The sequence below is a fragment of the Brienomyrus brachyistius genome, chromosome 22 (assembly GCF_023856365.1).
Source record: "Brienomyrus brachyistius isolate T26 chromosome 22, BBRACH_0.4, whole genome shotgun sequence".
Taxonomy (NCBI): Eukaryota; Metazoa; Chordata; class Actinopteri; order Osteoglossiformes; family Mormyridae; genus Brienomyrus; species Brienomyrus brachyistius.
The window spans coordinates 11,664,917-11,677,580 of record NC_064554.1 but is presented as its reverse complement, the minus strand read 5'-3'; the positions used below and the strand labels follow the sequence as shown (position 1 = coordinate 11,677,580).

At 49.6% G+C, this 12,664-nt stretch overlaps 1 protein-coding gene across 2 annotated transcripts; it reads left to right on the top strand.

The window, feature by feature from the left end:
- The first annotated feature begins 788 nt into the window (after window positions 1–788).
- Window positions 789–12,227, top strand: LOC125718142 (far upstream element-binding protein 2-like). 2 transcript variants are annotated; one of them, XM_048991723.1, is made up of 18 exons: window positions 789–1,161; window positions 2,402–2,507; window positions 2,770–2,829; window positions 3,921–3,957; window positions 4,537–4,589; window positions 5,613–5,684; window positions 5,820–5,877; window positions 5,956–6,127; window positions 7,694–7,792; window positions 8,027–8,146; window positions 8,320–8,422; window positions 8,540–8,661; window positions 9,027–9,320; window positions 9,464–9,576; window positions 9,834–9,922; window positions 10,019–10,222; window positions 10,306–10,463; window positions 11,349–12,227. In XM_048991723.1, exons 1-18 carry the CDS (start codon window positions 1,036–1,038, stop codon window positions 11,355–11,357), a joined length of 1,995 nt encoding a protein of 664 aa, XP_048847680.1. In that variant the 5' UTR covers window positions 789–1,035; the 3' UTR covers window positions 11,358–12,227. The 2 variants fall into 2 exon arrangements, with proteins under 2 accessions (XP_048847680.1, XP_048847679.1); XM_048991722.1 differs by having other exon boundaries at window positions 9,807–9,922.
- Window positions 12,228–12,664: the final 437 nt, after the last annotated feature.

Sequence of the window (12,664 nt, the reverse complement as noted above, 5' to 3'; positions counted from 1 at the left end):
TAAGACAAAAATACACAAAACGATAAATAGAACAAAGATAAAACTAGATAGGGAGAATAAGAAAATGCTATTATTCATAAACATGTAGGGATATGAATAAAGGTTAGATGTGGAGTACAAATAGATTGGGGTCCATGTATTCTGTGTTGAGAATCACAGTGCAAAGGCATGCAAAGGTTAATTGGAGTTCCCAAATTGCCCATAGGGGTGAATGGTGTGAGTGTGCCCTGCGAGGGGTTCGAGGCCCATCATGGGTTATTCCCTGCCTTGCGAACGTAGCCTCTAGGATAGGCTCCAGACCTGCCACAACCCTGAATAGAACAAGTGGTTTCAGAAAATGGATGTATGGATGGAAAGATGTTCAGTAAGTGAAGTGTCTACTTTGTGCTATTAAATTGTACTTCACTAGTACCAGTATTACTTTAAATTTTAAAATAGCATAAAAATTAAAATCTGTTATTTAACAAAAATAGCCTCCAGTTATTCCCTGGATACTAACCTTTATTGCCAACTAGCGTTTGTTTTCCGCAGCCTGGGATTACTTTACCTCATCACGTACACAACCACATCGTCAGCCTAATCCCAAACGTCATTGTATTACACTGGAGACGAACGGCCTCCCACAGACGAGGAATTCCACTTGTCACGTTACCCATCAATTAAAAACATAACCACTGCATTATGAAAAGCTATTGGATAGAAACGCTATCGATCAAGTGACGTAATAGCATAGTGATTGGTTCTTCTAACAGCGCTAACAGTAAGTTAAAATTAATTTGGCTAGCTTGTCCGTCATATGTCCCGCACTTTGTTGCTGCTCGTGCTTTGTCCCTCCACGCTGTTCCCGGTTATTCGTTATCACCACATTCCCGGTATTTTGCCGGAGACTGGTCGACGGCTCCACTGTTCCCGCCCCCGTTGCCGCTTCCTCGCTCCTCCCCGTATCTCGCCTCCTAGGCTTCCCGCTTCTGCGCACCTCGACCGGGCCTAAGCCGTCCGCTTTCACTCGTTCACTTTCCCCTTGACGCGACCAGCATGTCGGAGTACAGCGCGGTTCCCCCGCCCGGGGCTGGACCTCCCCTGGGCGGACAGCCTCCGCTGGGCGCGGGTGGCGGTCTGAAGAAGGACGCGTTTGCGGACGCCGTGCAGCGGGCCCGTCAGGTGAGGGTCTTGGCCTGTGTGTATGTCGGGGTCGGGACGCGAATCAATGAAGCCGGCGCGGCTGCCTGTTCAGGCGCACGGCCGCCCTCCTTTCGGCGCTCACACGGCCCTCTCAGACGGACAAGCTGTCCCCCGCAGTCTCGCTGACTTACCTTCTGCTCCGGGACTCCGCTGCTGCGCCGGGAAGGCAGCGCTGTCGCTGGTACTAGGCCTCCCCATGCTAACCGCGAAGCGACCGCCAGCCCCCCAGGATCTTGGGATCCCTGGGTGCTGCTCGACGCCGGCAGCCCGACGCTTCCTCCGCTTTAAGCGGCCTTTAAACGCCTCCGAGTCTCCGGGGACTTCGTGAAAGTTGGGGGTCCTGCTGTTAATGAGCAACTACCTGCAGACAACCCCACTTTAAATAACCCTAACCCTAAACTTAACCCTTGAAGCGGCATTAAATCTCACATAAACACTTTGGTATTATCAGAAAGTGATGTCCGACTCGCCTTCGATTCTTTACGGTAAACTTAACCGTATCACTTTAACCTAACCCTAACACATTAAAGCTTACCTTAAAACTTATTGGGATCATCCTTGACCCTTTAAATGACATTGCCAGCAAGGACTGCCTTGATTCTCTGAATTACGGACCCAGGATATCAGTAATACGGATTAGAAGACTTGCTTGGTTGCTACAGTGTCCATGTAAACAAACGGCACCCAAGATAAAGTATGAAACGTGTAACTACTTTTTAAGTGAAACTGGGTTAGTTTTCTGCAGAAATCTGGCTACAGACACTCTCTTAGGTTTTTTTTTTTTTTTTGTCTGTTATAGATTTTGTTGTGAATTTTTACAAGAACTGACCTGGTGAAAGGAAGTCCGTCAAACGTTTGGAGATCATCCAGTTTGGCTGTCAATGACCTGCATGAAAAAACAAACTGTTTACAAGCTCTCTATCAGTTTATTTTCCTACAATGGTTCAGTTTTATGCTAGTCTGTAAAAGTTTTCATACATTTAATTTCTATTATGAAACTGGCTACAGGGAAACACAGTGCGGTGATTAGATAGTGAAACACTGTCTAGGAACTACAAGAAACTGTAAAGCAGTGAATTCCTGATACAGTTGACAGGATCAGCAACATATTTGGGTCAAATGGGAAAGGGACTTCCTATTTAACAATCAGTTTAATAAATTGATTAGTACAACTGTTATGTCTAACTTGATTCTCTCTCTGCTCACACGTGTGAGGCAGATCGCAGCAAAGATCGGGGGGGATGCAGGGGGAGCCCCGCTGAACAACAGCGCCGCCCCAGAGGGCTTCCCCTACACAGCACAGAAGCGGCAGCTGGAGGATGCAGGTAGGCACGTGTCAGTCATTTCACCTCTTCCGGTCACCTTGGGGGGAGCGTGCCTGGCCTTCATTTCTGTGTGGGCTGTAGTGGTGCTGACGTGTTCGCTGCGCCAAGGAGCGCCCATGGATAGCGTTGAAGTGACCCTGCTGCGAGAAGTGAATGTGCATCTGTTGCTCTGTAACATGGACGTGTGTTTTGACTGCAAAGCATGTCTTCTGGTGATTACTGAATTGTCACATGGCTAATGGGCCCCTCCTTGTGCCTCCAGAACAGCCAGAAAGTAAGAAAATGGCTTCCCAGAGTGACCTTGACTCTGCCACTTCTCTATGTAAGTGTTGCCCACTTTACTGCTGGCTTTACCATTTTCTGATCATTACGACTCTGCCTCTTGGTTGTTGTGTCTAGGTGTACTTCTCCCTTACAGCTACCGAAGGCTAGCGGTGTCTAGGTGTACTCCTCGTTGTCTGCTAGCCCTCGGTACCTGTGTCTAGGTGTACTTCTTCCTGTGCGCTAGCCCCTGGTAGCTGTGACCAGGTGTACTTCTTCCTGTGCGCTAGTCCTTGGTAGCTGTGTCCAGGTGTACTCCTTCCTGTGCGCTAGTCCTTGGTAGCTGTGTCCAGGTGTACTCCTTCCTGTGCGCTAGCCCCTGGTAGCTGTGTCCAGGTGTACTCCTTCCTGTGCGCTAGCCCCTGGTAGCTGTGTCCAGGTGTACTCCTTCCTGTGCGCTAGCCCCTGGTAGCTGTGTCCAGGTGTACTCCTTCCTGTGCGCTAGCCCCTGGTAGCTGTGTCCAGGTGTACTCCTTCCTGTGCTCTAGCCCCTGGTAGCTGTGTCTAGGTGTACTCCTTCCTGTGCTCTAGCCCCTGGTAGCTGTGTCCAGGTGTACTCCTTCCTGTGCGCTAGCCCCTGGTAGCTGTGTCCAGGTGTACTCCTTCCTGTGCGCTAGCCCCTGGTAGCTGTGTCTAGGTGTACTCCTTCCTGTGTCCTAGCCCTCGGTAGCTCTAGGTCAGTTGTTCTCAAACTCAGTCCTCAGGACCCACTGCCCTGCTTGTTTTACAGCTATCCCTGCCCTGCACACTGCTGATTACCTGGATCAGATGTGTTCAGTCAATCAGAAGCTGAAAGACAGCTGGGACTTGTGTGTGGGGCAGGGGTAGCAGGAAAACAAGCAGGGCAGTGGGTCCAAAGGACCGAGTTTGAGAGCCACTGGTCTAGGTGTACTGCTCCCTTTGCGCTAGCCCCCAAAAGCTGAGTGTAGGTGTACTCCGTCCTATGCCCTAGCACTCGGTTGCTGTGTCTAGGTGTACTCCTCCCTGTGTGCCAGTAGCTGTGCCTAGCTGTAGTCCACAGGTCGTTAACCCTCTGCTTGGACCTGTATGTTGCCAGTGCTGAACTGATCAATGTCTTTCTTTCTCCCGCAGCAATCGGAGCCCAGCTGGCTGCCTTAGCACAGCAGAGGTAAACATGGAAGAGAGCATGGGACAGTTGTTTGGATGAGAGATTGATGGAGTATTTTCTGGACTGATTACAAAATTCTGTTAATGAGTTAGCCCACTAATGGGTGTGTGTTTTTGTTTTTTTGTTTTTCAAAGTCCGGATAGGTGTGTTTAAAATGAGTAACTTGGGGTTTTGCAGAGGAGCCACTGGCTGTGTTCTCTGGGAGGGGAGAGGAGCAGGATCGGAGCTTATTGGTGTGTTATGCTGAGTTAGGGAGGCTCCTGATTGATACTTTATGTTGCTTGTGGTTTAATTTGATTTAAACGTTTATTTTTTATTTTTTTATTGAACCTTGTGGTCACGGGCCTCTCTTGTGCTCATGTGACAAGTGCATAACCCAGCTTATGCCGCTCTTACATGTACGTTTACTTGATATACTAGGGGGTGGTGTGTGTGGGTTTGTGCTCAGTGGCCAGGATCCGAAGGTTGTTGGTTCCATTCCTGCAGTTGGTAGAGCCAGCCTGCAATCTCAGTCTGCCGCTTTGAAACAAAGTGTCTGTTAAATGTCTCTAAATATCTGTCGTCTTGTTTTTGGTAAAGACCGACGACCACCACAGAGGAGTACAGTGTCCCTGATGGCATGGTTGGGCTCAGTGAGTATGCAGTCTCTCAGTTTACAGTCCCCCCCCACCCCATGCCTGCATAGTAAAGTGACGGTCAAGGTTCTGCAGCTCTGAGCTGATGAAAGGTGTACATGTCACCACTATAATATGATAGGTGTGTTCATGTACACGTCTCTGCTCTAACATGATTAATGTTCCCTTACACATCTCTGCTATAATATGATAGCTGTGTTCTCATAAAACCGCTTGCTATGTAAAATTGTGCTATAAAAATATAGGGCTTATAGACCACTCAACCTAAAAGCAGCTTTGCCGAATTAAATAATTTCAAAGCGCTTCTTTTATGTTCGACACCTTAAATGTTGTGACTGATACACTCCTTACCCACTTGTCATCACCCTCTTTAATTATTCGGGAAATTTTGTTGTACTGTAAATGTACAGTGACAAAGGTGTTCTTTTCACTGTTGGCAGTAGAGCAGATTTAATGAAAATTAGGAGACATTGGTTAGGAAGTACTAATAGAGCTTCAGGTGTGTCGAGGTGTGTTACGCCCTGCTCAATGCATAAACATGTCAAGGATGAAATTTCCTTTAACCCAGTGTCAGATTTGCATCATACACCTCTTGACCGGTAGCATTTCAGCCTGCTAGGAAAGGCATGTCGATCGTTTGAGAAATGCCCGTTACCTGAACTTCATCTGCTTTAGTGGGATTCAATACCTAATCACTGGACTGTTAATTATGGACTCTAGCATAGCAGTTTGCATTAAGGTCAGATTTTGTATTTTGTCATGTGTCAACCCCTTACGAATATCAGAATATCATGTTGGATTTTTGTTGGAGGATCAGGCTGTTAATTAAATTCTACAATTTATTCAGGTGTCTGAGGGGTAAAGACTCAGAACTGTGAATGTTCTGGTTGACTGAAACGCTATCTGGGATATTCTAGCTGCTCTGCGTTTGGGAATAGTTCAGGCTGCTGTTTGGTAGAGCGCTCTGGTCTGAGGGTTTTACTGCTTATGTGTAATTTTCATTTTCTGATTTTCTCACAGTTATTGGCAGAGGAGGTGAACAAATCAACAAGATTCAGCACGACTCTGGCTGTAAGGTTCAGATCGCCCCAGGTGAGTGTGGTGAATGGACGCAGACCGTGCGGGGGGTGCTGGGGATTCCTGGCCCTCCAAAGTGTGCATTTTAATGCCAGTGGCTAAGCAGACACATGCAGGGTGCCCTGACCTCAGATGTCCTCCTCCTGGCAGATAGTGGAGGGCTTCCAGAAAGGAGTGTTTCCCTCACTGGGTCTCCAGAATCCATAGAGTGAGTATCTGCCTGCCTGCCAGGAACGAGCATGCACTGCGTGCGAGATGGCTGACCGCTCCATCTGCGTCTCCCCAGGAAGGCAAAGATGTTCCTGGATGAGATCGTGTCCCGAGGGAGGGGCACGCCTCCGTCCTCATTCCACGAGTCCACCAATGGGCAGAGCGGCTCGGTGCAGGAGATGATGATTCCTGCTGGCAAGGCTGGACTCATCATCGGCAAGGGGGGGGAGACTATCAAGCAGCTGCAGGTATTCAACCGCCCCCCTTCCTTTCGGTTCCCATTAATTGGCCCAGAATGTCAGTAAACACAGGATGGTATGAGCTGTACTCCCAGCCCCTGGGCCCAGCAGAAGTGGAAGGTTGCACTGCCAAAGTTCGGGTCGGTTAATCTTGTGTAATGTAGAGATGATTTGCATAAGTTGAACGCTGAAAGATTAGTTTCATTCTCTGTTCATTCATTAACAATTTTCAGTTGAATATATGGTCTGAGCAGCGGTGTTTACTTTTACTTTTGACAGAGTGAGAAAACAGGTTCAAAATTGGTTATAGTCTTAAATCAGAAAAGTGCAAAGCAGAATGGTGTGTGATGTGTGCAACCCATTGATCAACGGTGATTCTTGCCTCTGTCCACTAGGTGTCGGTAAAGGGGATGAAATGCCTGCCGGAGACTGATAGTGTGTGGGTGCTTTTCCACTGCACCAGGTACCGTACTTTTGGCACTTCGAGAAAGTACCAAAAGTACTGTACTTCAAGGTGTTGGTATGCCACTGCTGTAAAAACTGGTACTGGCGCCGAATGACATGACAATGCAAGACAGAGTATTTTATACTGAATTTGAAAAATGGCTATAGTACATCATAGGGCTGGAAAACCAGCATTGCATGTTATGCATTACATTACTAGTATGTATGCAATATACGTAACTAGTAAGGTAGATTAAATTTTTAGTTTTGCCATTTTAATTATTCTTTTAATAGATTATCTAATTTTAGAATTTACTGATTAATTGTCATTGTTGACACACCACGGCACACAGTGCACAGCAACGACATGTGTCCAGCATTTAACCTATATATGACAATGTGACACAGCATTGGGCAGCTAATTCAGCTCCCGGGGAGCAGTGCTTGGGGGCGGTACCTTGCTCAGGGTACCTCAGTGGTGCCTTGCTGGTCGGGGGTTCAAACGTGCATGAGCGCTGCATGCGTTCTCGAAGACGATCATAATCATTTTCATCCTTGCTATTTAAATCACTCCTAAACGGGTTTGAGAAATTTTTTAACTCCTTTTTGCTTTGTAAATACACCAATACTTTGTACACATAATTATATTTACAACAAAATCACATTGCTATATTTACAACAAAATCATGATGCTATATGCATGCTGTCGTAGTATATTAAACTAAATATTTTAATTTCTTTTTATGCTATCCTGATGGTTTCGTTGTATGTGTTCATCTGACCAGATCAGAATTTATTATTATTTTTTTTATATATCATCATTGTTTGCAACTATTTTCAAGGCAGTGTATCCGTGTTTGATACAGGCTATTTGCATAACCAACCGGCGAAATACTGAAGTACCTAAGAAACACCCCAGCTGGTTTGGTACTTTTGGTACTGGTGCTAGACCAGAAATCGATGGGAAAACGAAAGTACCAAAAGTACTGTACTTGGTACAGTGGAAAAACTCCTATGCTATCTGCTGATTGGTGCTGGTAACCAACCAGCCACCTTATAACTTGTACTAAGAATGCTAAACAGCCCTTAAAAGAGAAACATGATGGAGCCGTGCTTCATTTGTGTTTTCAGGAACGCGCAGGTGTGAAGATGATCCTGATACAGGATGGTTCCCAGAACCCAAATATGGACAAACCCCTGCGCATCATTGGAGAGCCGTACAAAGTGCAGGTGCTTCTTCCCCTGACGGCAGCCCTATCTGTGTGCTCAGTGATGTGGCAGTGTGGAGAGTGGCTCCTACCACAAACCCTGACCCCCCCCTGCTGTCTGTGGGAACAGCTGCCGAAGTGATATCATCTATCTGGCCAAGGTTTTAGCGCTAGCGGGTTGTTGGGGTGCAGGACCCAGCGGAGTGCTCTCAGCGGCCTTCTCCACACTGCCCTGAGCACCTTCTCCCTTCCGCAGCAAGCACGGGAGCTGGTGCAGGAGATTCTGCGGGAGAGGGACCACCCGGGATTCGGAGACAGGAACGAGTATGGCTCCCGCATGGGGGGAGGCGGCGGCGGCGGCGGCGGCGGCATGGATGTGAGTTTCCTTCTCTCAGATCCCTCCAGATCATGGTGCTTCTCCCGTAGCGGGAGGCGTGGTTGCCAGGACACTCGGGGTGCATCACTGCGTAACCCGATGCGCTCATGTCTTTATCAAAAGACCAAGCCTCCGGGGGTCAGTGAGCCGGCGTCTGCTCTCTGGTCATGCAGGTGCCCGTCCCCCGCCACTCTGTTGGTGTCGTCATCGGCCGCAATGGCGAGATGATCAAGAAAATCCAGAATGATGCCGGAGTCAGGATACAGTTCAAGCCGGGTGAGGTGAATGGCCGTCGGTCTGCTGAAGGCCCTGGCCTGCCCTGTGGATGCCATCGCGGGCTTCACGCGTAGCTTTAATCCCTGCTGCTGCTGATCGTGTGCCATCGTCCTGCAGATGACGGCGTAGGGCCAGACAAGGTGGCACACATAATGGGTCCCCCGGATCGCTGCGAGCACGCAGCTCGTATCATCGCAGACCTGCTGCAGAGTATCCGTGCACGTGAAGAAGGCCAGGGGGTGAGCTGTGCCTGGAGGGCGGGCCTTGTGCCTGGAGGGCGGGCCTTGTGCCTGGAGGGCGGGCCTTGTGCCTGGAGGGCGGGCCTTGTGCCTGGAGGGCGGGCCTTGTGCCTGGAGGGCGGGCCTCGTGCCTGGAGTCCCACTGGCTTGTGTGAAGGCTCCAGGATCACTGATTGGCTGTATGACTATGGTATCAGGCCAGACTTTTTTAAACTAGTGGGTTGGGAACTGTGGGATACCATTCCAGATCGTTTGTTGAAAAGGCCGTTGGTTTATAGGGTAAATAGTAATGCTTTTTATGGAATGAAATGCTGAGAAATATTAGGCTTTTTTAGGTGAGCTTTGTCTTTGCTGCTGTCTCCTAGGGGCCCCCAGGACCCCCAGGCATGCCACCAGGGAACAGGGGACGGGGCCGAGGCCAGGGTGGCTGGGGCCCTCCCACTGGCGAGGTCACCTTCTCCATCCCTAGCCACAAGTGCGGCCTGGTCATCGGCCGCGGGGGCGAGAACGTCAAGGCCATCAACCAGCAGACGGGGGCCTTCGTGGAGATCTCACGCCAGCTGCCCCCCAACGGCGACCCCAACTACAAGCTGTTCATCATTCGTGGCTCTCCCCAGCAGATCGACCACGCCAAGCAGCTGATTGAGGATAAGATAGAGGTACTACTGACGGCCACGGCCTTTACCCTGCTTGGTGGAACCCTGTCTCCTTCAGTATAATGTCCTGTGTAAATGTTGCCATGGTTACTTGGGACCATTTCTGTGTGTTGAGCTGACTGTGATTTTTCTGGTTCCTGGTTCAGGGTCCGCTTTGTCCTTTGGGTCCCGGTCCAGGAGGTCCCGGCCCAGCTGGGCACATGGGGCCTTATAACCCCAATCCGTACAACCCCGGGCCACCAGGCGCCCCTGGTCCCCAGTAAGTCCGCTGGCCTGCTTCATCGGTGCCTCGCTGCATCTCGCTCTGATCTGAGTTCACACCTTCCTAGAGGATTCAGGCTGAGCTGGATGCTCGTGTTTGCTTCCTTGTTGTGATGGGGGGTCTGAGCTCAGGTCTTGGCAGATATGAAGGTGCACAGATCTCATCATCTGCTTGTGATGATGCATATGTGTGTACAGAAATGAACATAACAATGTCTACGTTGACAGAGGCTCATGGGGCCCTTTTCCTTGCAGTGGGGGGCCCCCAGCTCCACATCAGTACCCCCCTCAGGGCTGGGGAAACACCTACCAGCAGTGGCAGCCCCCCGGACCTCACGACCCCAGTAGGTGGCGCTTTTTCTGGCCGCTCTGTCGCTGCTTCGATTCGCGTTCTTTTGTGGGTCTCATAGCCTCTGCCCGCCCCGTCCCCGTCCTTCCAGGCAAGGCGGCTGCTTCAGACCCCAACGCGGCCTGGGCCGCCTACTACGCTCAGTACTACCAGCAGCCCGGTGGGCCTGTGCCCAGCCAGCCCCCCTCTGCACCTGCGGGGGCACCGGCGCCCAGCGAGCAACCCCAGGCTGCTCAGACCCCTGGTGGGCAGCCAGATTACACAAAGGCCTGGGAGGAATACTACAAGAAGATGGGTGAGTGCCTTGCGTTTGCCCCCCTGCACCTCCACCCCTCTGTGCACCTAACCGAATCTAACAGTCTCTCTGGTTCTGCCAAGCCCAAGCCGGCGGTACGGCAGCAGCCCCGGCTACTGGAGGCGCCCAGCCTGACTACAGCGCCGCCTGGGCAGAGTACTACAGACAACAGGCTGCTTACTACGGACAGCCGGGGGCCGCCACCCCAGGGCAAGCGGCCGCCCCGCAGCCTGGACAGCAGGTAGAGTGAGACCCGGCCAGGCAGCCTGCAGGCTCCATGGTGTGTGTAGGTGCCGGGCTTGTGGTCTCTGCAGGACACCTCTCAGTGACGGTCACGGCGGTCACTGGTCAGCCTCAACCACTAACCACGTCGTTGCTTTAGGGTTAAAATAGAAAATATCCCTGGTCACAGAGTTGTGTCCAGCCATGACGTGTCTTTGTGGTGTTTCCTTTTTAAAAGATTGCATCAGACTTTCACTACATAAATTGTACACTCATACAGTACCAGTCAAGAGTCTGGACACTCCATGCAGCCTATAATGGAGAGTGATCGTGTCGCATCACATGACCTGGTCATGTGACCTGAATCCAATTGAAATGGTTTTAGAGGAGTTTGACCAGAGAGTGAAGGAAAGGCAGCGAATGAGAGCTCAGCATATGTGGGACCTCCTTCAGGACAGCTGGAAAAGCATCCCAGGAGGCCACCTCATGAAGCTGGTATAGAGGAGACGGTAGGGTCAGCCTGTCCTTGGGGCAATTAAACCGGCAATCTTGTGAGTTTCATCCCACAGAGATACCCCTCAAACAATGTTTTTTGTTATTTTTGGCCAGTGTATAATTCATATGTGTTCTTTTAACGTTTTGATGTCTTTATTGTAAAATGTGGAGAATAAACCTTTCTGTGGGTAGGGCTGTCCAGACTTTTGACAGTTGCCGTATTTATCCTTTCACAATAGTCTTTGCACTTTGTCTTGTTTTTATATCTGTGAACTTTATGCAACTGCATGCAAATTAATTTGTCCCTTGTATCAGATGACTTTTCTAATTGGCCTGTTGTGTGAAAGGCTGTTCGGAAGCTGCGGTGCGAATGTGATGCTCGTTTCCGACTAACAGCCTTGTTTTGCAGGCGCAGTGAAGAGGCACGGATCCGAATCGGAGGTAGGAGATAACCACCAACGGCATTCTGCAACCAGCCAGCAATCTGGACACTTCTTCCTTTTTATGTCTCTTTTTATGTTTTTGAGCGAAGCTGTGCTGCCCCACCTTCCAGCAGGTGTCGGCCCTCGTCTTTTTCTCTCCTTCCACCTTTCAAAACACTTTTTAAGCAAAATGTGAAAAGGACAAAAATATTTAAGATTTTCAGGTGAAAAAAATCTCCACGATGCGTTGGCAAGCACCGTGTGCCCCTCTCCCGATGTCAGTCAGGACCTTGAGCTCGCATCTGATTTACCCCCCCCTCCCCCTTTCTGGCAGGATTCCCATGAGGCGTAAACGGTGTGATTTCTCCATAGACAGTCTGTAAAAGTACTTCTGCTAGTCTTACTACTGCATTTACTGAAACTCAGACCTGATGACCCAAGAGGATGTGACTTTGCTTTTATGGCTTTTTATTTTGAACGGTCCCCTTTTCACGATGGAACATTCCCAATACTGGAGAAGGTATTTTTCCATTTTTCATTAGATTTTTTTTTTTTTGTGAGGTGTGTGTCTGTGGGTCTGTGTGTGTGTGGGTCTGTGTGTGTGGGTCTGTGTGTGTGTGGGTCTGTGTGTGGTCAGTCGCAGTACACAGGGAAAGACTGTTTTGTCTGTCTGCATATGGTGGTATGTATGTATGTTTGCTGTTGTTGCTGCTTTAATTACTGTTTTTTTCCCAGGGACAAGCTTCCTCCCCTCCCCTGTCTTTCTCTTCCTCCTCAGAGATGTCACGTTATCTATTGTATGCTTGGTTTTTACTTTTTACTGCTTGTTTTTAAGAACTTCACAATAAAAAGATGATATCTAGACATCCCACTCTCCTTGGCAGTTTTGCCCCTGCTGTGTCGCTTGGCGGAGCTCCTGTGCTGCTCTCGGTGCACAAGGTGGCATTGAGGAGGGTGACGGACAAGGGACAGATGTGCCAAGCACGGGCCTCTCAGGTTGGGAAATATGGTGAGCTCTGGCACATTAGGGACTGAACCACCTCATGCTACAAAAAAAGTGCCCCGCCCCGACACTACATTTTTTTGTAAATGAATTCCTGTTGCCCCAGCCACAGTCTTGTCACATTTCGTATTCAGCACTTTTCAGAATACATGTTTACTTCCTGTGTGATTTCCGGGCTTAGGGCAGAAGTGCATCTTCAGCCGTTCAGCCTGGTAAATGTCTTTTTGATTGTCTTGTGTACCCTCACGTTCTGCTGGACTTGCATGGTCGTCCAGGCAGATCCTCCTGAGCTGTGGCCTG